This window comes from Lampetra planeri, chromosome 22 (genome assembly GCF_965212315.1).
Source record: "Lampetra planeri chromosome 22, kcLamPlan1.2.h2, whole genome shotgun sequence".
NCBI lineage: Eukaryota > Metazoa > Chordata > Hyperoartia > Petromyzontiformes > Petromyzontidae > Lampetra > Lampetra planeri.
The window spans coordinates 3,410,445-3,435,507 of NC_136128.1; the positions used below are offsets into that span (position 1 = coordinate 3,410,445).

Genomic DNA, 25,063 nt, shown 5'->3' on the forward strand with positions numbered 1-25,063 from the left:
TTAGTCATTAATATTTCAGCTCAGTAAATTTGCCCTGATTGTGAGGCATCTCACCAATCCCGGTGGCGAGATGTTAACTACCTCGCATTGTATACACGAGGTTGTGGGTTCGATCTCGACCCAGACACCTGTTGTGTCCTCCGGGTTTCCCCTCCACATTCAGAAACATCCGTTTAGAGTATTTGGCTGCAATACATTTCCACGTGATAGGCCACTTCGTTGGTATATAATTTGTGGCCAGGTCTCTTCTGAAAAATAGCTACATAGCTCAGTGTGCCTTACCTGGTGAAATAAAACATTGTGTAGTTTTAGTTTAAATTGCCTCAATGCACCGGCAAACATTGAGACTGTGCTCATCTCTGTTGGGGAACCTGAACTCACGGGTATTTCTTCCACATTCGTGACTCAGTAGCCAGTCTATTCTGAGCACAACAAAGTGTCAAACATCCCGGGCAGCGTTCTCACAGCACAAATAGCTTGATAAATTAATGCAACTATTTTTTTTGCAAAGCTTCCACTGAATGGCAGCTTGGCCCATGCACTCTGTAAATCCCGCGTGTCTTTAAAATAGGTGGACAGCAACCTTGCTTTTGTAAATAAAATAAAATAAAAGTTTCGGTTTATTGATGCTTTATATGGAACAACGTGTATGCTGGGATTTAACAGACGTCACATCGAGTTATTTAGAGGTGAGAGCCAATTGCGAGGGAGATCTGTGTTGAAAATAACCTGTGAGACGTAACAGAATCACAATCTTTATTTATCCTGGAGAAATCTGATGAGCTTCGAAGCTCTGTTTCACAGATCTCCAGTCGGGGCAGGTCAGCAAGTTACAACAACAGATTATAAACAACATACGTGAAAAGAAACACGTGATAACATTTAAAGTCGTGATGGGGTGGTTTCATTTTTTTTTTTCAGTTTAATTTGCTTGGTACAGCCCTGTGAGCCATTCGGCTCTTGAATCGGTTGCAACCGCAACGAAAAAAAACATGAACAAGAAAACATCTTAAAGTGGGACGCTGTCTTTCCGACAGCTGTGTTTCTTCACCTGCCGAAACGTCGTGAGAATTTTTATTTTATAATGTTTTATTTTTATTATTTAATTATTTCCCTTCTACGTGACTTTACTGAAAGAACCAAGAAGATGAATCCCTGCAGTCACGAAAACTTCAAATCGAAATCTTAAAGTGACTATGCGCAAACAGAAAAATCCAGGAAAAAACTGCAAAAAAATCTTCCAGAAAAAAAGCACCATAATATATATGGTTTAGCAGTATCAGTGTCATTTATTCCTTGATCTTAAGTTCTGATATACTACCATGCTTAAATGTCATATTGCTGTTTGTGATACCCTGTTGATTTTGTTTGTTTAATTTCAGCGCTGTGTGGTGGCTACATCCAGGCATCAAAGGGAACCATTTTGTCCCCAAGGTTTCCTGACTTCTACCAAAATTCTCTCAACTGCACATGGACGGTGGAGGTGTCTCATGGGAAAGGTAACGCACTTCACCCCACTGGGCAGTACTGTGGGTAGATCACTTGCATGTATGTATGTGTGTTTAACTTCTTTCGCTACGTATCTTGCCAACCGTGCTAATCGGAGGTGCGGGGGAAGGTGAACAAACTAAACGCGGGGACTGTCTTTGCTCTACGAACCCCGCCCGCCCGAGTTTGATTCCCGCTCACGACCAGCAGCCGTGACGATTATCTGAACTGATCCAGGGCCTCCCCTAGGTCGACTCGGCCTTAAATGAGTACCTGGTGTGATGTGGAAACATCGGCACTGTGGTGCTGGCTACCCACCCCCTCGTGTACCGTTCCAGCCTTCATAGGTGCTCGCGAACGGGCACTTGCTTATCTAGTTAACCCTTCACTTGCTTCATGTGTCTGACAAACCTCAAAAGTTTAGATTTGTACGGAAAGGTAAACTAAGTTGGTGCCCCTCTATTAATGCTGAGCTGGCAAATATAAAAACTGAGATTTCTACAGGAAGCTTAACTTACGTTGGTGTTTGCCTATTAATTCTGACCTGTCAAACAAATGGAGCTGTAATTGGACCTGAGCAAGTACTCGACTCCCAAAGATGATCACAAAAGGTTGAGAGTTCACATTTCAGCCGAGGGGTGACTCTGTCAATCATCTTTCTGGAGGTTCAACAAAGTGGTTGCATCTTTCTAAGAAGTTCATAGTGGTCAGAATATGGATGGCCTGGCTCCCAACATGGTAATAATGTGGAATTTCCCTGAATTTGGATCAAAAGTAGGAGATGGCCCATGTATGTGTAATGCGGGCGTAAGCGACCTTCCGGATGTGACGTCACGGGGGGTGGAGTCATGTGACGTGGGTGGAAGGTTCGGGTCCTTAAGCGGGTAAACCGGAAGGGGAAGTCAGTCGGGGTGTGAGCGGAAAAGAGTGAGGCCACGCGGGCGAGTGAGAAGAGGGGGGGCACCGACGGCCATCGGGAGCCAACCCCGAAGACAAGAGGAAGCTGCGGAGTGGTGTGCAGCTGCAGAGGAGACAGCCAGAAGGGCTGCGTGTTAGAGGCAGCGGTGTGGCTGCCAGGTGGAGCTGCGGAGAGAGAGAGAGAGACAGCACGAGGCTGTCAGAGCTGCGGAGAGAGAGAGAGAGACAGCACGAGGCTGTCAGAGCTGCGGAGGGAGAGAGGGAGACAGCACGAGGCTGTCAGAGCTGCGGAGAGAGAGAGGAGTTGCAGCGAGTACAGCCAAAGGGGGCTGTGTGAGAGAAACAGCAGCGGGGCTGCTGTTGTGGATCGGGCCGACATTGGAGTCAGCACCGTGGAGAAGCTACAGAGTAAAGACAGCCGTGTGGGTGTATAGCATGAACCGAATAAAGGACACTGAGCCAGACATCGTGGTCCAGTCGTTTATTACACTGGTGTCGGAAGTGCAACGGCATGTCGAAACAAGTGAGGAAGAAAGTTAATCCGGCGCCTGCATCGGCTTCTTCGTCCGACGACGACGAACTCCCTCCAACCACGGCTCCTGTTGGGGTGGTGGAGGAGAGCCCGGCGGAGGCGACCATGGGAACGGGAGTGGAGGATGTTGGCGCGGTGGCGGGTCCGTCGACATCATCAGACGCGGATCAACGATGGCAAGCGATGGCGGTACAACTGGAGGCACTTAAGGACGTCCTGGCGCATCTATGCCATCTCGTCGCGCCAGGGACGATGGAGGACGCAGTTGGTGCTCCGCGGGCCGCCACGTTGCCTGTCCTGCCGCCGCCATTGCCCACGCGGCAAGAGGCCGCCATTTTGCGCGCTCCGCGGCGCCAAACCGCCATCTTGGCCACGCCGCGGGCCGACGCCATTTTGAATTTGCCACCACAACCACCACCATTGGAAGACGGCGGGAAGAGGAGTCGGAGTCGCCACCTTACCACGGTTAAAGAATTTTCCGTCGGTGGGGACTGGAGCGCGTTCGCCTGCCGCTTCTTGGCGGCGGTACGCACAGCAAGATGGACCGATGCGGAGGCTTTGGAGGTGTTGCCGACTCTCCTGGACGACGAATCTGTCCGATTCTTCCGTTCCATAACGACCGATAAGAAGGCAACTTTATGTGGTGTTTTTCAAGAAATGGCCGATGCTTATGAGCCACCAGATGATGCGCATCGGCGATTCGCTCAACGACAACGAGCACCACAGGAGTCGCCCGTGGCGTTCAGGGGTGCGGTGCTGGAGCTGGCCATGGCAGCTTATCCTGAGACGCCACAGGACCTGCTCGAGCCTCTCATATTAGGGAAAATGTTGGAGCTGTCTCGGGATCTAGGGATCCCCATGCCTGTGTGTGGGCATGAGAAGCTAACTTCCCGGACGGCTGCTAAGTGTCTCAATGCGCAATTCAATCTCCGTCGCTGGAAACAAGTGACGGCGTGGACGGGGGGGCCCGTCAAAGAAGGGGATGCGCTGGGGTGGAACCCTGCGCAGGCTGTCTATGTTCCGGATGACCGGGGCCCTCAACAGCTGACGGCCGCCTCCGCTCCATGGACGGGACGCGGCGGGCCGAGACCGCGCGCGGCGCTACCAGAACGGGGCCGTCAGGGGGCAAGGCCTGCGCTTCGGCGCAACGAGGCCGAATGTTTCTGCTGCGGGCGTAGGGGCCACTACGCCACAGACTGCTGGGCCCGCTTCCCGGCTCCGCCGCAGCAGGAGGCCTCGGCACCGGACAAGTCGGCTAAAGATCCTCCGAAACAGGCATGTCGGCACGCACCAGACACTCGGCAAGGCTTTACACCTCACCCATCACCGTCGTTGTGCCATCCTAACGTTGTGGTTAAAGCATGCCCTTCGACGGGGCCTTGTCGCTCGGTCACGCAGTGGCGCAAGTTGGCACGGAGAGTCGTCGCGGCCGCTACGGGCTCGTCCACTGTACCGGGGTCTATACAAGGGGTGGACGTACGCATTTTGGTCGACTCCGGCGCGTCTGCGACTATTATTTCGGATGTCATTTTCCATCTGTTGGGCATCCCGCCGGGGGCTGTGCGTCCGGTTTATGGGTCGTGCGTCGCTGCGAACGGGGGTAGCATGGGTATCGTGGGTCAGGTGGATGCTAAGATATCTATTGGGGATGTGTCGGCCTCGGGTGTTGTGTTGATATCGAGATCTTTGGCGGTTCCTTGTTTGTTAGGCACCGATTTTTTGGCTAAGATGCCCATTTTGATCAAAATCAATGAGAATTGTATTGAACTGCCTGGGGGCCGTCAAATCTCGTTTATGCCGTCGCCCTGGGGGCGACCTGCTTCGGCCGTACAAGTGCAGGCGCTGTCCGTCGCATCTGTGGACATCCCACCTGGTACACAGATGCTTATACCCTTGCGGTATTGGAAGCCCCTGCCTGATCGGCTAGGAGCAGTAGGGGTCTTGTTGTCACCGTCCGCCACGATAACAACCGGGTTGGTGTTAGTGGGGGCACAGACCATCGTCCGGCCGGATCAATTACCGTTTTTACAGGTGCTTAATGCGGGGGGAGAAAACGTCCGTGTCCCGGCCAGTACGGTTGTGGCACATGCCACTACGGCGTTTGCGACCCATGATTGTCCGCATAGCCGGGGAGTTGTTGCTGGGGTTTCCGAGCCACGGAGTTGGGATGATCGTTGGGTTGCTGATTTATGTGACGGAAATTCTTCCCTGTCCATGGAGCAACGTGGTGCGCTGCGTAAATTGTTGTTGACATATTCCGATGTGTTCAGCTCCGATGATTTGGATTTGGGACGCACTTCGTTGCTTTACCATCACATTGAGACGGGCGATGCTGCCCCTATTCGATTAAATTCGCATCGGATGAGTCCTGCGGAGCGAAAACACGTACGGGGGGCAGTGGAAGACATGTTGGCTGCGGACATTATATCGCCATCAAACAGCCCATGGGGCGCTCCGGTCGTCTTGGTTAAGAAGAAGGATGGCAAATTACGATTTTGTGTTGATTTCCGCAAATTGAATAAGATATCGGTGGCAGATGCGTACCCCCTGCCGCGTATGGATGACTCCCTCGACGCATTGTCGGGGGCTAAGTTCTTTTCCACACTGGACCTCTCTTCGGGATTTTGGCAGCTTCCCCTTGACGAGTCCTCACGGGAGAAAACCGCATTCCGTACGCCGCAGGGGTTATTTCAATTCAACTGTCTCCCGATGGGATTGAATGCGGCCCCTGCTACATTTCAAAGATTGATGGAGCTCGTTTTGACGGGGTTGCAGTGGGAGACGTGTCTTATATATTTGGACGATATTATTGTCTTCAGCCGCACATTTGATGAACATTTGATGCGGCTGGAGACAGTGTTCACGAGGATGCGTTCTGCCAAATTGAAATTCAAACCAAAGAAATGTCACCTACTGCAACGGTCCGTCCGCTATTTGGGGCACATTGTGAGTGCTGAGGGAGTGTCCACGGATCCTGAAAAGACGGCGTGCGTCCGGGATTGGCCGACTCCGGCCACCGTGGGGGATGTTCGGCGGTTTTTGGGATTTGCCTCGTATTACCGAAGATTTGTGCCGGGTTTTGCGACGATTGCGAGGCCCTTGCATCTCCTTACGGGTAAAGGACGGAAGTTTGTTTGGGGACAGCCTGAGGAGGCGGCCTTTCGGAGTCTGCGTGATCTATTGGCCACGGCCCCAACATTGGATTATCCCGATTTCGATCACCCATTCATTCTTGATACGGACGCGAGTGACACAGGTATTGGGGCGGTATTATCACAGTCTAAAGGGGGTGTAGAGCGTGTCGTGGCGTATGGTAGCCGAGTCTTGTCTCCTGCGGAAACCCGCTACTGTGTCACTCGCAGAGAACTATTGGCGGTTGTTTTTTTCCTACGGCAATTTCGACCATACCTCTACGGTCGTTCTTTTATTGTGCGTACGGATCATGCGGCCTTGCAATATGCCCTTAAAATTGACCAGCCATCCGGACAGTTGGCACGTTGGTTGGACACGCTACAGGAATTTTCCTTCCAAATTCAACATCGGAAGGGAGTGCGCCATGCGAACGCTGATGCACTTTCCAGATTACCGCGGCGCGCCCCTTGTAAATGTGAGTCGGGGACGCATAGGTGTTCGCCGATTCCAAACCCCCCTCAGCCGCTTACGTTGGCCGTCGAGAAGTCGGACACTCCGATGGAACCGGGACCGGCTGACGGGGTTTTGAATCTGCCGCGGTCTGTCTGGATCCGGGAACAGATGATGGATGAGTCGTTGGTGTCCTTGCGGAAGCGGTCTGCTAGGGACAATGGGAGTCCGAGTACGGCTATGGGGCCGCAAACCGCTCTCCGAGATGGTCTGCTTATGTGGCGGGAGGGGTTCCAGGAACGTTGGCGCCTGGTGGTACCAACGTTCTTGCGATTCGAGTTGATTAGAACCCTCCATTGTGACACTCTCTTACATTTAGGGGTGCAGAAGACCTTGTTGACGTTGCAACGTCATTATTTTTGGCACGGCATGGCGACAGATGTCGTAGGGCACGTGCGCGCGTGCCCTGCGTGTGCACGACGTAAGCCGCCGAAACATCCTTACGTGCCGCCTCTCCAGTCGATTCAGGTGTCTCGAGTCAATGAATTGGTGGCACTGGACATATTGGGACCTTTTCCACCATCGGCGAGGGGTAATAAATATTTGCTGGTAGGGGTTGAGTACCTCTCCCGTTGGCCGATGGCCTGGCCGTTGCCCGATCAGTCGGCCGCGGCCATTACCGACGCCTTTTTGTTTGGGTATATTATGGATAAGGGGGCGCCTGAGAGACTCCTCACGGACCAGGGCAGGAATTTCTCTTCTAAATTATTGGCGGAAGTGTGCGCGGGCCTTGGGACTAAGAAAGTACGGACATCCCCATACCATCCGCAGACGGATGGTATGGTTGAACGGCTGAACAGGACATTGTCTGCCATGCTTTGCCATACCGTGAGTGAACAACAATCAGATTGGGATCTGCACATCCCCGGGGTGCTTTCGGCGTACAGGATGACGCCTCATGCGGCTACAGGATATTCGCCGTTTTACCTTATGTATGGTCGGGAAAACGTGCCGCCGGTGGATGTGCAATTGGGAACTGGGGTGAAGGGACCTCGTAAACCACTTCCTGAATACATTCAGGACACGGTTCGCCGAGTCACGGAGGCGCGGGAGAATGCCCGCGTGGCTACGGCCAAAGCCCAGGCCCGGAACGAGCGATATGCGCGACGGTCCGAGGGGGAGTGCCCTTGGAAGGTTGGGGACCTAGCCTGGCTTCATTGTCCACAGGTACGTCCGGGGACCTCGCCGAAATTGCACAAACCCTGGCATGGTCCCGTACGCCTCATTGCGGTTTCCAACCCACAGTCAGCACGCGTCCAGATTGGGTCTCGTCGCTGGGTTGTGCATACGTCGCGCTTGAAACCATATGTTGCTCCCTTACATGATGCGTCATCCCCCAATGTTGCCTTGCCGGGGTCTGTTGCTGCTGACTCTCCCCTGCCTGCGTCCATTGATCTTGCTAGAGCGCCTGTCGTACCTGTTCCAGACAGGCCGGCCGTGACATTGCGGGGGACGAGGGGCCCTGCTCGGAGGACGCCTGCCAGGTCTGCGGGACCTTCGAGCCCTGCAGCCCTTCCGACCCAGCTGCGGGCATGGTCACAGGACAAGCCCAAGACTAACTCTTTAGGGACACGGGACGTCGGTGGACTTCCAGCTGCGACAGGGGGATTACCCCCTGTCATTCCTCGACTTTCATCGCGTTCCCGTTCTGCGAGTGGGCCGTCGACCGTCCGGGACGGGCCGGCGACCCGCACACGTTCCAAATCGCTTACGTTTCGTTGATTGTTGCTGTGTTGTTATTTTTTTTCTTACAGTTGTATTTATTGCATGCTTTTTGTACGTTCGTTGATGTTAATTGCGTTGTTGTTGTTGTTCTTGCTGTTACATTGTATGCTTAGTGTCCTTTAGGGGGGGAAGCTCGGTTCGCCGCATTACGATTTGCTATTGGTCAGCCGAGGTCGGCTGGGATTTTTCTACGGGGGAGGGTGGTGTAATGCGGGCGTAAGCGACCTTCCGGATGTGACGTCACGGGGGGTGGAGTCATGTGACGTGGGTGGAAGGTTCGGGTCCTTAAGCGGGTAAACCGGAAGGGGAAGTCAGTCGGGGTGTGAGCGGAAAAGAGTGAGGCCACGCGGGCGAGTGAGAAGAGGGGGGGCACCGACGGCCATCGGGAGCCAACCCCGAAGACAAGAGGAAGCTGCGGAGTGGTGTGCAGCTGCAGAGGAGACAGCCAGAAGGGCTGCGTGTTAGAGGCAGCGGTGTGGCTGCCAGGTGGAGCTGCGGAGAGAGAGAGAGAGACAGCACGAGGCTGTCAGAGCTGCGGAGGGAGAGAGGGAGACAGCACGAGGCTGTCAGAGCTGCGGAGAGAGAGAGGAGTTGCAGCGAGTACAGCCAAGGGGGGCTGTGTGAGAGAAACAGCAGCGGGGCTGCTGTTGTGGATCGGGCCGACATTGGAGTCAGCACCGTGGAGAAGCTACAGAGTAAAGACAGCCGTGTGGGTGTACAGCACGAACCGAATAAAGGACACTGAGCCAGACATCGTGGTCCAGTCGTTTATTACATATGCATGGAGTGACCAGGAGTGGCCATAACCATCTTTCCTTCTAATAATGTCCACTTACCCCTAACATTTGCGATTTTCATATTCAGCTCTTTTTGCTCTATATAACGTTTAGTAGTTGAGTTTTGCATTGTTCTCTTGCAGTACATGGATGGAAAATTTAGTGGATAGTGAGTGCTTTTTCACAAGGCAAGCATATAAAGCGTAGCACGTTGGCTTGACAACAGGGACCAGGATTTGGCATTTGGCAACACCTGTTGTTTGTTCACGCTGGGCTTTTTATCGCCAAATATGTGCGTGTCATGTGCAAAATTCCTTTTTATTCTTCACACTGCAAAGAAAAAACTTGCATTGCACAGCTTAACAATATTCAGTCCTCCATTCTCAGTGTGTGTGTGTATGGGGAGCAGTGGCATAGTGGTTATTTTGTTCTGCATTCTAATCCCAGTGATGCAGGTTTTCTCTATTGATTATTTTTGCCTTGCGAAACCCATTTGGCAGTCGTTATTTGAACCCAGCGTAGGATAATGTCTAGGCTTTTTCAGCATACAATGAGGTACGTTTCACAACATCAACGCATTCGTAGAGGGAGACAAATGTGTCTGTAGGTGAGTTTTTTTTTTAGTAAGTGTACATCGCTACCACCTCGGTTCAGATCAAGAGCTGAGCTGGAGTGAAATTATGCCCTGTTGGAGTCATAAATGATGGGTTAATATCATCCCATGAAATTGTTTTAACATCTCATCGATGAGTCATTGGGTAGCATACATCTTCCTTATGAATCCTAAACCATTGGTGAAATCTCCACATTCCCATGGCAAGGTCCGCTCCTCCGTATGACACCCATATATTTACTTTTAAAATATTGGTTTTCATTATTTTGGACAAGGACATTTGATGGGCAGAGTCAGTCCCTCCAAGACTATTCTACATTCCCAAGGCAGGATCCCCCATGCTATTGTAATATCGTTGAGGACTCTTGGACGCCGGGGTTGAGGCTTTGAGGCACACGTATTTATTCCGCAACAGTTGTCACAACCGCGGACATACAACACGGGAGGGGGTATCGGCCCCCTCACCCGGCTAGCTGGGAACACACTTGCTAGCTATCTCTGACCTACCTCCTAGTCCTCCACTAACAGGCTAGAGGAGGCTATCTGGCCCGACACTGGTAAGTCGGGCTACGGTACCCGGAGTCCCAGAGCTCTATCTCTGGTTCTCGGGACCACGCCGCTGGCTCGGTCCTGCGCGGCCCTGATAAGGGCGGCGACCCAGGGGAGTCCAGGGCTCTAGCTAGACGATCCTCGGTCTTCACTGGTTTAGCTTTAACATTGTGCCCCGAGCTGTCCGGCTCATCCCCTTTTATACCAAAACCCCCCGCTGAGGGGTTTGGCCCCGGGGGATCACGACTCCGGGTCAGCCCCCCAGGCTGCCCGGTGCGGACGTCGTTGAGAGCACCTCCCCGTGCACTCACGAAGCCCCGCCCACTGTGTTTGTTTCCCGTGTGATCCTATGTATACAGCCCCTCCGTAACACCCCTACATCACCCCCCCCTGTACAGCTCGCAGCCGTCCCGGCTGCAACAAATGACAATAAAAGTTTATTTACCCCTCACAATTTTTTCAACCATAACGAGAACGAGAACAACAACAAGAACCAGAAAAGCAAGAAGGGAAAATAACCCGACGCACCCTCCCCGAATAAATACGAATTCCGTAAAACCAACGTATATACAATTTGCAGGGAACCCCAGCACACACACAACACACAGTGAACACAACATACGTACAATCCAATGTGCCAGGAACACACCACCCACGCAGCACACAGTGAACATAACATGTGAAAAATATTTTTTTTTTTTTTTCTTTTTGGGCATCACAAGAGTCTGCGCATTCTTGCGCGCGTCCTTGCAGCAGGCCCGTCACACGGGGCAACCCCGGATGGCGGGCCGTCGGGTGGCAACTGTCCATTTCCGAGTGAGTCTCTTCTCGATGTCGCGAGACCCTCGGCATCCCCCGTAGGGGTTGTCGGGCGTGAGCCCGTCATTCCTGGTGCACCTGGGGGTGGGACAGCTGGCAACACGTCAGGCGAGAGCAGCGGAGACGGACCCTTTGAGTCGGTCGACCCCCCACATGTTTGGCCACGCGTGTGTGGAGAGGGACTTCGTACCGCAACGAAGGGTTTCAATCTGGAGGGGTGCACAAACCACCGGCGCTTCCCCCATTTGATGCGTACGCACTGAGGCCGCAAAACCTCAACCACCTCGACATGGCCCCGCCACGGCCGCACCAGTTTAGAGGAGGTCGCGAGTGGTACCTGTGGACAGTGCAGCCATGCCTTGTCCCCCGGCTTCCACTGTAGCACGTGCGCGCGACCCAGTCTGAGCCGCTCATTAGCTTTCTGACGGAGGTCGGAATTTTGCATGGCAGCATCCCGTGCCTCTGTTAATTTAGCAAGGTTCAATTTAACATGGTCGGCCAATTTAGTTTTACCCTGCGGCGCGGGGATCTGCACCTGGGCCCGAACAGGTGGGTCAGGTACGCGGCCATACATGAGGAAGAAGGGGGAAAATCCCATTGCCGCATGGGGGGCCAATCTGTATGCTGCCAGGACCCCTTGAATTTGCAGGTCCCAATCGGTCTGTGAGTCCGAAACCTGCTGTGACAACATGGACGTGATGGTTCGGTGCAGACGCTCGACCATCCCGTCAGTTTGCGGGTGATAGGGAGAGGTACGAATTTTTTTCGTGCCCAGGAGCTCACAGACTTGTTGGAGCAGTTTGCCGGAAAAATGTTTGCCCTGGTCGGTCAGCAGCCGCTCCGGAGCACCTTTGTCCAGGACGTATCCCTGGACAAAGGCCTCCACGATGGCTGCTGCCGACTGGTTGGCCAGGGGCCAGGCCATAGGCCAGCGCGTAAAGTACTCCACCCCGGTCAACAAATATCTATTGCCCCCGGGGGTGGCGGGGAATGGGCCCAGAATATCCAGCGCGACAAGTTCGTTGATTCTGGAGACTTTGATAGACTGCAAAGGCGGGTTAGACTCCCGTGCTGGTGGTTTCCGTTGCGCACACCGAGGGCATGACCCCAACAGATCTGCGACATCCCTCGTCATGCCCGGCCAAAAAAAATCAAGCTGGAGCAAGGCGAGGGTCTTTTGGGTCCCCAGGTGGAGGAGGCGCTCATGAGCGGCCCACACCACCTTACCCCGTAACCCAGAAGGGACCACCAGCCGGTGTCGATGGGATTTCCCATCCCAATGCATCAGCAGACCCGTGACCATTTCCCATGCGTCGGCATCACCCCTCCCCCGCCCAGCATCCCTGACGCGACGACGCAACGCGAGGAGGGAGGTATCCTCCATCTGTAGGCGCCCCCATTCAGTGACAGGCAACCCCAACAGGGAATCTGTTCCCTGTTGTGCGATGGAATTCGTCATCGACGCTGCATCGTCGGCGGCCGCCAAGACCGGAACAGATATTTCACCCGGATGCCTGCAACGACCCGACCCCAGGAGGCATGCGCATTCGGGGGTGGTTGGCATGCGCGACAGAGCGTCCGCATTGGTGTGGCGAACGCCCTTACGGTACGTGGTTTCAAAATCAAAGTCCTGGAGAACCTCCAACCATCGAGACAATTGTCCCGATGGTTGTTGAACTCGCAGGGCGTACTGTAGTGCCGCATGATCTGTACGGACGGTGAAACGCTGACCGTACAGATATGGGCGGTACTGTTTGATGAAATAGACAATTGCCAACAGTTCCCGACAGGTGACACAATATCTTTGCTCCGCTGGAGACAACACCCGACTACCGTACGCGACTACCTGTTCTACGCCGTCAACCACCTGGGAAAGCACGCCCCCAATACCCGTGTTGCTCGCATCGGTGTCGAGCACAAAGGGTTTAGAAAAATCGGGGTAAACCAAGGGAGGAGCTTTAACCAGAGCGTCCCGAAGGGAGTGGAAAGCAGCCTCCTCCTCCTGTCCCCAATGAAAGCGGACCCCCTTTGACGTCAAAGCGTGTAGGGGCTTCGCAATTGTCGCAAAATCCGCGACAAAGCGTCGGTAATACGACGCGAATGCAATGAAACTCCTGACCTCTCCCACAGAGGTGGGAGTCATCCAGGAGCTGACGCACTGCGTTTTGGCGGGATCGGTAGCAATACCTGAGCGTCCAACGATGTGTCCCAAATAACGCACAGATTCGCGTAACAGATTACATTTTTGGGGTTTAAATTTCAAATTAGCAGCCCGCATTTTGAGGAAAACCGCCCGCAACCTCTGGAGATGTTCGTCAAATGTTCTGCTAAAGACGATAACGTCATCCAAATAAATTAAGCACGAGTCCCATTGCAATCCAGCCAAAACCAATTCCATCAATCGCTGGAAAGTCGCCGGCGCCGAGTGGAGTCCCATCGGCAACCGGTTGAATTGGAAGAGGCCGTGCGGTGTACGGAATGCAGTTTTAGGCTTTGAATCATCGTCCAGAGGAAGCGGCCAGAATCCCAAAAGCAAATCCAATGTGGAGAAGAATCGTGCTCCCGCCAAGGCGTCTAGCGATTCGTCAATCCGTGGGAGCGGGTATGCGTCGGCAACAGAAATTTTGTTGAGGCGGCGAAAATCGACGCAAAACCGCAACGAGCCATCCTGTTTCTTAACCAGGACGATCGGCGCTCCCCACGGGCTGGTAGAGGGAGAAATGATGTCGGCGGCTAACATGTCATCAACAGCCGATTTGACATGGTCCTTTTCGGCGGGACTTAACCTAAAAGGATTTTGGCGTATTGGCGCGCTGTCACCTGTATTAATATGGTGACGCAGCAGATGGGTACAGCCCAAATCGAATTTGTTCTGACTGAAAACGTCGGAAAATTCACGCAGCAGTGTTCTAAGCTTTTGACGCTCTAAATCCGACAGGTCCATCGATCCCGCACAAAGCGCCTCGAGCCACCCTTCATCGGTGTCCGAATGTGGTTGCGGCAGAGGGACAGTGCCTACGTGATTCGCGATAGGTTCCTCACAGGGCACCGGCGTTGCGTGAGCAAACACGGTCCCTTGAGGAACCACCACCGTCTGCGACCCCACATTGAGGACCGCGATGAAAGGGTCCCCGTTCCCTTTGACGATGGTCTGGGCCGGAATTAAATGAGGTCCGCTAACCCCGGCCCTAGATGGCCCCAGCAGAATTCCCTGGTCCCCAATGCCTTTAGCGAAGGGCCGACGAAGTTTGAGAGGCACCAACATTTGTGCCCCCGGTGGTACGCGAACCGTTTTAACGACGAACGCCGGTACCGTCGCGAACGCCGTCCGAACCGCAGTGGGGGACGGCAGAAACGCCATGCGTCGGCCCGACGGGAGCTCAATGCAGCCCTGGTCTTATTAAAATACGAATCGGCATTTTGCCCAAGAAGTCCGTCCCCAGCAGGCACGGAACCGCCAGCGAGGAGGAAACAAAAATCGGGCCGGACAATTTGATATCACCGATACAAATTTGTGCTCGAATCTGTCCAATGATGCCAAGTGAGCCCCCGTTAGCAGCATAGAATGGGACGTTAACCAGCAGTAAAGGACGGCTCTGGACAGGGAGAATATTGTAAATTAGTTCCGAAATGATGGTCGCCGATGCTCCTGTATCGACCAGGATGCGCACTTCAACCCCGTCAATGTGCCCCACCACGGCTGACGACCCCGACGATGCAGCCACAACGCGATGGGCCAACACGGACCACTGCCCGGGTTCGATCTGAGTCCCCATAGTGGTGCGTGTTGGCGCGACGGTGCGCAATGTCGGCCCCCCGTTCGTTGCGGTGTGCGAGTGTGTGACGGGTGTGTGCGTGGGCCAAACATGAGGGGTGCCGCGACTCGCCGGGTTATGTTGATGGAGCTTGGGAGGAGGGCCGGCGTCCTGTCGAGGCGTCGTCCCGCGCTGCCGAGGAGAGCGGCACCCCGAGGCGACATGGCCCCGGATGCCGCAGTTGTAACAGCGCGGGAGCGCAGGCGGCGATGACGGATGGTCGGAGCGGCTCGATCCGTCCCGGCCCGCCCGTACTCCCGCCCTCTGCTGCAGTCGATGGTCGATGGCGCAAACTTCCTCCGCCGGGAGGGTGGCTGCAGCCACAGTACGCCCGGCCGCTGCCCTGCTGGCCTTCCGTCGCTGCGACAGTAGGTTGGCGTGGAGGAGTCGCGCAGCCTGGAGGGAACCCATTTCTGTGTCATCCTGTGCAACGACGGCGATGTCCAGGTCGTCCGCCAGCAGGAGGATCTTTTCCGTTACCATCGCGTCCACGCCTTCGTCGTCCATTCGTGGGAAGGCCGTCTTCGCCAGCGCCAGGAGACTCGTACGGTACGCCAGGGGCGACTCCTTTGCACCCCGCTGGCGATCATAAAAGAGCTGCCTGCATTCCGACGATGGTCCGTAGACCGCAGCCAGCAACTGCAGCGCCATCTGTAGCGTTGAGCGTTTGTCCTTCGGCGCCGATGTAAGAGCGGCGAGGGCGTCGCTGTCGAGGAGCGCCGGCAGCGCGCAGAGAGCCTCGGCATCTGTCCACTGCGCCATTTCCTGGTGTGCGAGGAAGCGCCCCTGGAAGCCGCCCCAGTCGCCCTCTTCGCCCACAAACTCCTTGAGTGGAGGTAGCCGTTGGTGCAGCGCAGCGGCCGCCGTGGAAGCTCGCACTCCGCTGTTCCCGTCACTCGGCTGGGCTTCGGCGCGAACGACAGATGGGATCGCCGGTCGCACCAGTGGTGATGCTCTGTCCCCTGGTGATGACGCGGCAGCCACTGTACGGCCGTCGTCGGACCCGAGGTTCAGGCCGGCCACGCCCTCAGCAGCTGCTGCGGCGATGGCGGGAGATTCAAAGTTGGGCTCTGTTGAAATGGCGGGAAGGCGCACCGGTCGTTGGCTGTCGTCGCCCCGTGGCGGGTCACCAGCCCCCAGCCGTGTGATCTGTTCGAGCGTGGCGGCAGCAGCATACAGCAGCTCCGCCAGTCTCGCGTGAGCCAGCCTCAGCCCTTCTGTTGACGGCTCCCCTCCACCCCGATGCTGCGGTAAGGATGCAACCGGCCCCGGCTGCTTGATGCCTTCTTCAGCCGTCTCGGGCTCCACAACTGCAGTGGTGTCCTCCGCCTCCGGTACCCCGGCTCGAGCTGTCCGGCGCGTGTCCATGTTCGTGATCGTTCACTTCTGACACCAGATGTAATATCGTTGAGGACTCTTGGACGCCGGGGTTGAGGCTTTGAGGCACACGTATTTATTCCGCAACAGTTGTCACAACCGCGGACATACAACACGGGAGGGGGTATCGGCCCCCTCACCTGGCTAGCTGGGATCACGCTTGCTAGCTATCTCTGACCTACCTCCTAGTCCTCCACTAACGGGCTAGAGGAGGCTATCTGGCCCGACACTGGTAAGTCGGGCTACGGTACCCGGAGTCCCAGAGCACTATCTCTGGTTCTCGGGACCACGCCGCTGGCTCGGTCCTGCGCGGCCCTGATAAGGGCGGCGACCCAGGGGAGTCCAGGGCTCTAGCTAGACGATCCTCGGTCTTCACTGGTTTAGCTTTAACATTGTGCCTCGAGCTCTCCGGCTCATCCCCTTTTATACCAAAACCCCCCGCTGAGGGGTGGGGCCCCGGGGGATCACGACTCCGGGTCAGCCCCAGGCTGCCCGGTGCGGACGTCGTTGAGAGCACCTCCCCGTGCACTCACGAAGCCCCGCCCACTGTGTTTGTTTCCCGTGTGATCCTATGTATACAGCCCCTCCGTAACACCCCTACACTATTATCAGCGTCGACTTGCCACAAAGGGCGACACATTTGAGGATCACAGTTGACCCCTGACCGGCATTTTACCTTGGAACATTACAATTGGGAAGAAACTCAAAGCATTAATCAATAACACTGCCTTTTACCTTGCTGATCTCGTCAAGGAGCATAAACCGTTACGCGAACTCCAGTCATCCTCGCAGCGGCTTTTGACTAGCCATCGAACTAAGACGGTCACTGCATCGCGGGGTTTCTGATGCACTTCTGCGGCTGTCTGGAACGCTCTTCCGATATTAGGAAGCCATTGGAGCTATGCACTTTTAAATTTAGATTGAAGACTCAGTTCTTTCAAACTGCTTTTTGTGTGTTTTTTGTATCCTTCCCCAGCACCTCAGATTAGCACGGCTGCCAATAAATCGTGCGAAATATCAACATTAAGAGGCCCTTGTTCATAGCACATGCAACCACAATTGAGATTCGAGCATTCCAACCACAGTGCAACCCGGCAGAATTACACCATCTTCATCAAAAGTGTCTCATTGTGTCAAATGAGCATATTGCTCTGCTGCGGGGGGTGGGGGGGGGGGCATGGCCTTCACTGGACGGAGACCTCCCGTGTAGTGACACCCGTTTGAACAGACGATAGGGCGTTCGGTGGCGGTCTCTCACGGCAGGCCCCCGACACCTCCCCCCTCCCCCGTACCTCGCAGGTGTGGAGTTCACCTTCCACACGTTCCACCTGGAGAGCCAGCACGACTACCTGCTCATCACCGAGAACGACAGCTTTTCCCAGCCCGTGGCACGGCTGGCCGGCTCGGGCCTACCGGCCCCCCTCCGCGCCGGCCTGCACACCAGCAACCCCCGTGTGCAGCTGCGCTTCGTCTCCGACTTCTCGATGGCCTACGAGGGCTTCAATGTCACCTTCCGGGGTGAGCGCCGTGGCTTTGCTGCCACTTGAGGCCTCTGCGGTGGATCCGCAGGCGTCAACTCGACGTTTGAGTTTCGGAAAGTGAGGCTGGACATTGGACGATGATGATTGATTTAAACTCATTATCTTCCTATTGAATGCTATGATAATAACATTCATAAGCTGGTCCCCATTGATCAGTTTTTTTTTTATTCTCAGCACTGAATGTAGTCAACCCAATGAGCACGGTTGGCTGCGTATGGTGTGAAAGAAGTTCAACATACATACATATATACATTGATCACGTCCAAGATTAAATGCTGTCCGGTACACATCTCGCTTAAAATACATACGGTGAAAGTGTTTCCCTGCTCTACGGAGCAATGCATCAATGTGCATTGCCAGGCTTCTGTGCCTGTGGTAGGGATTCCACATTCGCTTGGCAGGGGTTCTACAAAGACAGAACATAATTATCGTATGCAAATATAAAGTTTAAGCATTCCACAGTCGCAGTGTTTCAAAATCCGAAGCATTGTAGATTATGGCTGCTCCAGAACTAGAGTTTAGCAAAAAATACTAATCTCTGAGTTGGGGGGTGGGGGTGTTAATTAAAAGTATTCCCATTGGATAGAAAAGAAGAAGTTAGTGAATTGCAAAGCAATGTTTATGGTGGCGGGAAAAAAAACAGATCGAATCCACGGGCGCTCGCATATAACATCCGCACCTGTGAACTCCATCATCGCTGTTGTCGTCTTAACACGTTTAATTTGTTTACATACGCACATGTTTACTCGCTCGTGGCTCTGCACTCTTTACGTGGCACAAACCGTGCCCACGAAGAGGATAGCATTGCACGCGAATGGGTTTACGTGACTGGATAAAATAGAAAACCATAACATTTCGTGAAACACTTAGGTGTAAACTAAAACCAAATTGGCGGAAAAGTAAAAAAAAATGCATGCAGTACAAAATATAAAATGTGTATTAAATATAATCTGCAAAACAAACATTAAGTTTTAAACTTTTAGTAGCAAAGTTTTTCAGAAAATCTATTACAACAGTGCCAAATTGTAATAAAAATGTGTTCAAACCAAATGTTGCAGATTTGGTGCTGCTGCTGTACTTGCGAATTGTATGAGCTTTCATAAAACATTTCCACTTATTCTTTGTAGTCTGCACAGGGCGCTTGGGTTGGTGGAAGAATTTTAAGTTGTGCATGCGGAGAATTCTAGGAAGCTCATGGCGTGATAGGTTACACAACTTAGAAATACATAATAGAACAAAGTGGGGAAATATTGTCGGCATATTAAGGCAGATATGGTTGAGTCATGGGGTTCACATGTACAGGACGAAGGCTTTGGGTGTGGAGTCACAGCTGGAAGCCAATGACAAAAGAGACCTCGAGCCGGATGGTGGTGATGAGACTGCAAAACAGACTTAGAAGGTTAGGTGAACGACGCAACAAGGGTGAGATCCAAAGATACGCTTGTCCTTGAAGAGCAGCTGTCAGATATGCTGGTCCTTGAAGATTACCCTCAGCGTAACAAATTATAAACCCTAAAAGACAGATGATGGTGATGATGAGGTCAACATTTGCACGATCTGGCAGGAGGAACCAACGGTCGCGAAAGGCACGTTATTTTATGGCATTGTTGGCAATGATCGCGATGACCGTCCCTCCTCTCCCCCCTGACTTTTTGTTCCTTATACCATGAACGACGACCAAAATCAGAGTACGACCTGGAGCCGTGTGACGATCCCGGCATGCCTCCGTACGGCCGCCACTCGGGCGACAGCTTCCTGGTGGGCGACGCGCTGGCCTTCGAGTGCTCGCCGGGCTACCGGCTCGAGGGCTCGCCACGCCTCGTGTGCCTCGGGGGCAGCCGCAGGGTCTGGAGCGCTCCACTCCCAAGGTGTGTGGGTAGGTGGTCACCAGCTTCATTCCTTTGCCCGCACGACTCACAGCTGTTCGGGGGGAGAGCGCGCGTGCAAGGCTCTCCTGACGCGCGAAAACACTGCCATACGATAGTTCGCTCCGGGGCTACACCGCTACCAGGGCCGCGACGCTAGCCATGATACCGACGCGTATTCCGTATTGCTCCGGATTATAAGACTCGCTTTTTGACACGTGTTATAAAGCAAAACAAAAGCTGGGGGGGGGGTGCGCCTCTTTTTCCTGAGCATCTCAACCCACTGGAGAATGCGGTGATAGTATGGCCAGAACAGGTTTAGAGGCTTTACGACTCCGCTGCTCAAATGGGCGATGGGGGGGGGTTGCACTCATGTGTGTTGGTCGCCCAGAGATTGTGGTGAAAATTCCACATTTGTATAGGGAAGGGGTGGTGTGGGGGGAGCCAAGTCTACCCATGGCATTACCTGTGTAATGCGCACCTCTCCATGTGTATTGCGTAGACTTACACACGAAGAGGTACACATTATATTGACCCCAGAGAAATAATGGGCTGGGTTGACCCCATGAAATTACCTGTGTAATGCGTATCTCTTTGTGTGTAATGTGTTGAACTACACATGAAGAGGTACACATTCTTTTAACCAAAGAGGGATAATGGGCTCTTAACCCCCCGATCCAGATTTGAATTTATACAATATGATTGCGAGTTTGAAGAAGAAAATGTATTTTTTCTCGATGAATCCTGAAAGCTATGAAGCTATTTTTCATAGATATCCAGTCACGGCAGTGAAGAAGTATTGAGTTAAGCAACCTAACCAGAGTTCTCCGAGGCAGTTCTCTACCATACTTACCAAATCTCCTTTAAACCCTTTTACCACAGACCGATTTTCAAAGCTTATAAAATGTTAAAAATATATATTTGAGCGGCAATTTTTTTTTTTTATCATCAGCCTTCCGCTTAAAATTGTAGGATTGTCAAGTGCGCTTTAACACTACAACCGGACAACACTGGAGTCAGAATGAAAGTGGCCATTATGCCATTGGTACGATACGATGGATACGACGCTTATATTACGATGGTCGTGAACAGAGCAGTGTGGCCATAACACAGCACGAGCAAATCTTACACTTTCTGTTTGGTGACATACCCAGCGGCTATTGAGAGTGAGATCCGGTCCATTTCCATGAAGAATTCCCATGAGAAGTAATATTTGGCGGCATGTGAACCCATGCCTCTGCAGCTGCACATCATTTAACCAAATTGCCCTACTTTATTTCTCAGGGTGTAGCTTGCTGGCCGATGAGATATGGCTGCGTGAGTTCAACTTCTGTGACCTTATATCGGTGGCATTTGTATCTGAACCATTCGCACTCCTCTATCTCCACCAGTTCAGCGTGGTGAAGTATGGTTTAACAATCTTTTTGGGTCTTTCAGTAAAGTCACGTAGATAGGTTCACATTAATAAAAATGAAACAAACAAAAACCACGACGTTTCGATCACAACACAAGCGATGTATTTTCTTTCCTCCTGATGACGATCGCTTGTATTGTGATCGAATTGTCGTGTTTTTTGTTTATTTCATTTGTATTAATTTGAACCTATCTACGTTTCTTTACCGAAAGACCAAAAAAAATTGAATTCCTGCAGTCACGAAAGCTTTATATCAAGATTTATGGTGTAACAACCCCCACGATTGACGTGGTGTGGGAAAGCTTTCATCCAGCAGTGGATCTATCAAAGCTTATTTTTTTTAAAGAAATGTGTTTAACATATTTTGGTATACAAGCTGCAACATCACGCACACACCAACAATAACACATTCAATGTGATCACTATAATACCACCACATAAAACGACGATGCTTCCTCTTTACAGAAACAGCAGGTGTCACGCACGCTCACACTAAACATTAAAATGCATTTAAACATCATGAATAAAGTTATATATTTGTAACTGAACAAGTTTACCCTTTTTTAACCACATTGTAAAACGTATTATGAATTTCCTATCGAACAGAGCAGTTACATGTATTAGAACATAAGGTAACTGCACATTTAATAGCAATAATAAATCTGATCGTATCACTCTTCACACAAATACCGTTTGCCTCTGAATTGTTTTCATAAGCACAAACCTCATAGTTCGTATTAATGCCATTCACAAGTACATTTCACATTTCTTTTTTCCAAAAAGATTCAAGAAGCAGATTGCTCATGTATTATTTTCCACTGGTTTAAAGTATCTGTTCACAAGCTATTTTAATAAATAAGGCTTCTGTGACTGTCTATGATACTGTCTCTTAAAAGTGATATTCATGCCAATGGTGATACCACGTTGGCAGTGGTGCATAAGCACACAGAACATAAATTCGATGCAATCATCAAGTAACACTGCCCGGAAAGGTAACATATGGATTCAGAATTGACGTTTTGGGCATGAACCTTCTTCAAAGGGCACAGACATATCAGAGGCTCTGGAAGGGTTGGGCCTCTGACGAGGCCTGGTTCATCAGGTGGCCATATCCAACCACTGAAATGTGAGCACGAATCTGGTTTTAATTAACCCGTGGTTAAACCGGGGTCTCAAGTGTAGCCGTCAGTGACTAAACGCACAACAAAACATAAACAGTCGTGCCAGTCCTCTGAGCCCAGCATTGAGGTCTAATTATAATTAGCTTCAATGTTGTGTCGAAGGGATAATTTTCCCTTATGCACAACATTTAAGGGATAATTATACCTTAGACACAACATTGGAGCACTCTATCCGAACTAAGGAGGCGTGCCAACAGCCAGATACAAATGCATACGTGTCTCCCTGTACGGTTTACCCGTATTCTTGTACAGGGAAATTGAGTGTTCGGGTCCATACGGCATACAACCGTTTCAATACGGACAAACAAAATGAATGTCTATTTGTTTGTGTTTCTCCCTTGTGATGGGACTTTGTAGGATGAACGTTGAGATTTATAAGGGCGCAGGGTGACCAATAAGGTTTGAATTGGTCTATAATAAGGTAGGCACTGATAAGGGGTTACCTGTTATGCAAATGTGTGTATGCCATAAACAAATTATATTACAGGGCATCCGAAATAACATCATCTCTTATTCAAGAATTACAGTTAGACGGCAGTTTGAGCTGCATGGTTAAAATGTTGGCGAGATATTCCTTTATTTATAGTTCAAGCTGCTGTCTCATAATAATACAAAAATGGATCACACGTATATGGACACCCTTCATGGTACATGCGAAGGTGTCTTAAAACAACCAACTTTAGCAGGAATCCCACACAGCATGCGTTTGCATACAAGGATGACATCACCGATCTTACGCACCATCTCGGGGCTTTATTGTGCCGGCCTAAAGTGAAGATGACACAATGTTAGCCCTTGTTGATCTGGTGGCGGATGATACCTGGCACATTGCGTGAAGAGGTACCATCTTTGTTTTGTGTTGGGGACGCGAATTTAATTGATTCCAGAAGCAGTTCTATGGCGTCGTCTTCACAGGCAACGTCAAGGTAAACGCACGCATCACTGGATAGAACACAAGCTACGTAGAAGAATAGCTAATGGCTTAATAAGCATGACAGCAAAAAACTAACCATTGTCTAGAGAGAATACACGATTACCCTATACACTGGTCTGTGTTTGCATGCTTTGTGTGTCTGTGTTTATGTACGCGGCGAGAGGTGGGTAGATTTGTGAGTGCATGTGTACATGTGTTTGTGTGGGGAGCGGTGGTGTAGCGGTTAGCGTGATCTGCTACAAACCCGGTGACCCGAGTTCGATTCCCGCTCACGACCAACACCATGGACGATTATCTGAACCGGTTCTGGGCCTCCCCTAGGTCGACTCAGCCTCAAATTAGTACCCGGTGCGAGGTGTTAAACTTCGCCACTGGAGAGACAAAGGCGGCCGGGCGTGGTGTTGGCCACCCACCTCATCGTGCGCCGTGCCGGCCTTCATAGGCGCAGCTAGCTAACAGCACTCGCGCCCAGCTGTCCGTGAGAGGCTAAAGCGGGGGATCGTTGTCTTTGTGTGCGAACGACAGCGGAGTGTGGGGTGGCCCTGCGGGGCAACGAGGGCGTGTTGCTGTCACCCAACTACCCGCGGCACTACGGGCGGCACCACGAGTGCATGTACAGCGTGGAGGTGAGCGCCGGGCGCGGGGCGCAGCTGACGGCGAGGACCTTCAAGTTGAGCCACGGCGACCTGCTCAAGGTTCGATTCCTCAACCTTGCCCGGGCGCGCGCCGTGACGGGACGTTGGCGGCCGTGTGTCTCTCGCAACGTTGGTGAAATCGTTCGCTCGTCGCGCTCTCGTTTCACAGACACTTGTAATCCGAGTGCGGTGTCGGGCCACGCGTAGGGCATTTCCCCCGTTTTCAGGGAAGCCCCTCATCCAAGCTCCTGAAGATGCCCGTAGTCGTGCGTCGCTAAAGCTTGATATAAGAGCGACCACGCTTTAAAGTATGCTACTCCTGTACATTACGTGCTGTGTTTAAGAAACAAGACGGGATAGCACTAAATAATTCATATGGATAGGTGACAACCTATTTTCTCTACTCGTCACAGACTGGCTTGTGTTGTGGCCAAAACGTCGTGAGAATTTTATGATGTTTTATTTTTCTTATTTTATTATTTCCCTTCTACGTGACTTTACCGATAGATCCAAGAATATGAATCCCTGCAGTCACGAAAGCTTTAAATGGAAATTTAAGGCATGATTGTTATTAAATTAATCAACTAAATAAATGACCGCAATATGCTTCTAATACATCCATTTGCATTGTTGATGATGGGTAATTTTCAGTTATTATGCGTTTAGAGTTTATAAAGGAATGGGTTAATTAATTTCGTCATTCAAAATATCATGATTTGCCAATTATATAATGACCTCGATTCACAGTGCATTCTATCACGGAAGGGTTGTCATGCTCCTAACTCGTGCACATGTCGTTGTTATTTTGAGCTATCCACTAACCTGACTCCCAAAGTGCTGGATTACATATTTTTACAATTGGTCACGCTCCTTTTATATATATATGAAACAAATGGTATGTATGTTGAACTTCTTTCGCACCATACATAGCCAACCGTACGAATCGGAGGTGCGGGGGAAGGACAACAAACTAAACAAAAAAATAAGTTTTAAAGAAATTACTTTTCAATCTATGTGATTTAAAAGTGCACAGCTCCAGTGGCTTCCTAATAATGAAAGGAAGAGCATTCCAGACGGCCGCAGAAGCGCACCTGAAAAAGCGCAATGCAGTGACCGTCTTTGCCCTATGAACCCACCAGCCTGAATTCTAATCCCACTCACGGCCAACACCAGTGACGATTATCTGAACTGGTCCTGGGCCTCCCCTGCGTCGACTCAGCCTGAAATGAGCACCTGGTG

General features: G+C 51.8%; 1 protein-coding gene across 1 annotated transcript in view; it reads left to right on the forward strand.

Moving 5' to 3' along the window:
- The window catches only part of LOC144724936 (CUB and sushi domain-containing protein 1-like), a 684,194-nt gene that overhangs the window by 381,077 nt on the left and 278,054 nt on the right, over positions 1-25,063 (forward strand). Inside the window, exons 19-22 of the mRNA XM_078604260.1 lie at positions 1,383-1,499; positions 17,554-17,772; positions 19,483-19,671; positions 23,715-23,884. Coding sequence (XP_078460386.1) covers positions 1,383-1,499; positions 17,554-17,772; positions 19,483-19,671; positions 23,715-23,884 — 695 coding nt within the window. The remainder of the gene's footprint in view (positions 1-1,382; positions 1,500-17,553; positions 17,773-19,482; positions 19,672-23,714; positions 23,885-25,063) is intronic.